The sequence below is a fragment of the Myotis brandtii genome, unplaced genomic scaffold, assembly GCF_000412655.1.
Source record: "Myotis brandtii unplaced genomic scaffold, ASM41265v1 scaffold374, whole genome shotgun sequence".
Taxonomy (NCBI): domain Eukaryota; kingdom Metazoa; phylum Chordata; class Mammalia; order Chiroptera; family Vespertilionidae; genus Myotis; species Myotis brandtii.
In genome coordinates, this window is record NW_005364372.1 from 3,632,678 (window position 1) to 3,633,312 (window position 635).

At 66.1% G+C, this 635-nt stretch overlaps 1 protein-coding gene across 1 annotated transcript in view; it reads left to right on the top strand.

The window, feature by feature from the left end:
• The window catches only part of TWIST1 (twist family bHLH transcription factor 1), a 1,732-nt gene extending 1,393 nt beyond the window's left edge, over positions 1-339 (top strand). The window contains exon 2 of the mRNA XM_014544614.1: positions 4-339. Within this exon, the coding sequence (XP_014400100.1) occupies positions 4-297 (294 nt within the window). The 3' untranslated portion in view covers positions 298-339. The remainder of the gene's footprint in view (positions 1-3) is intronic.
• The last annotated feature ends 296 nt before the right edge of the window (positions 340-635 follow it).

Consider the following 635-nt stretch of genomic DNA (forward strand, 5'->3'; position numbering starts at 1 on the left):
GAGCTGCAGACGCAGCGGGTCATGGCCAACGTGCGGGAGCGCCAGCGCACGCAGTCGCTGAACGAGGCGTTCGCCGCGCTGCGGAAGATCATCCCCACGCTGCCCTCGGACAAGCTGAGCAAGATCCAGACCCTCAAGTTGGCGGCCAGGTACATCGACTTCCTCTACCAGGTCCTCCAGAGCGACGAGCTGGACTCCAAGATGGCAAGCTGCAGCTATGTGGCCCACGAGAGGCTCAGCTATGCCTTCTCCGTCTGGAGGATGGAGGGGGCCTGGTCCATGTCCGCGTCCCACTAGCAGGCGGAGCTCCCCACCCCCTCGGCAGGGCCGGAGACCTAGGTAAGGACCGGCGCCACCCTTCCCGGTTCAGGGGGCAGAAGGACTGACGGCCAGGCCGCGGGTCCCTGCCCACCGCGCCTTCCTCGCCCTCCCCCGCTATCCTCTAGCTTCCCCACCCCGCCTGGTACCGCCACCTCCTCCCCCAGCGTCCCTGGAGGCAGTTCGGTCAAGCTAGAGAGCGAGGGATGCGCCCTTGGGAAGGTGTGCGTGTGGGTGAGTGTGCGTGACAGACAGGAGGGGAGACGGAGAGAGTCAAGGGTCATGGGTAAGGACAGTGGCCAGCGCCTCCCTTTCTT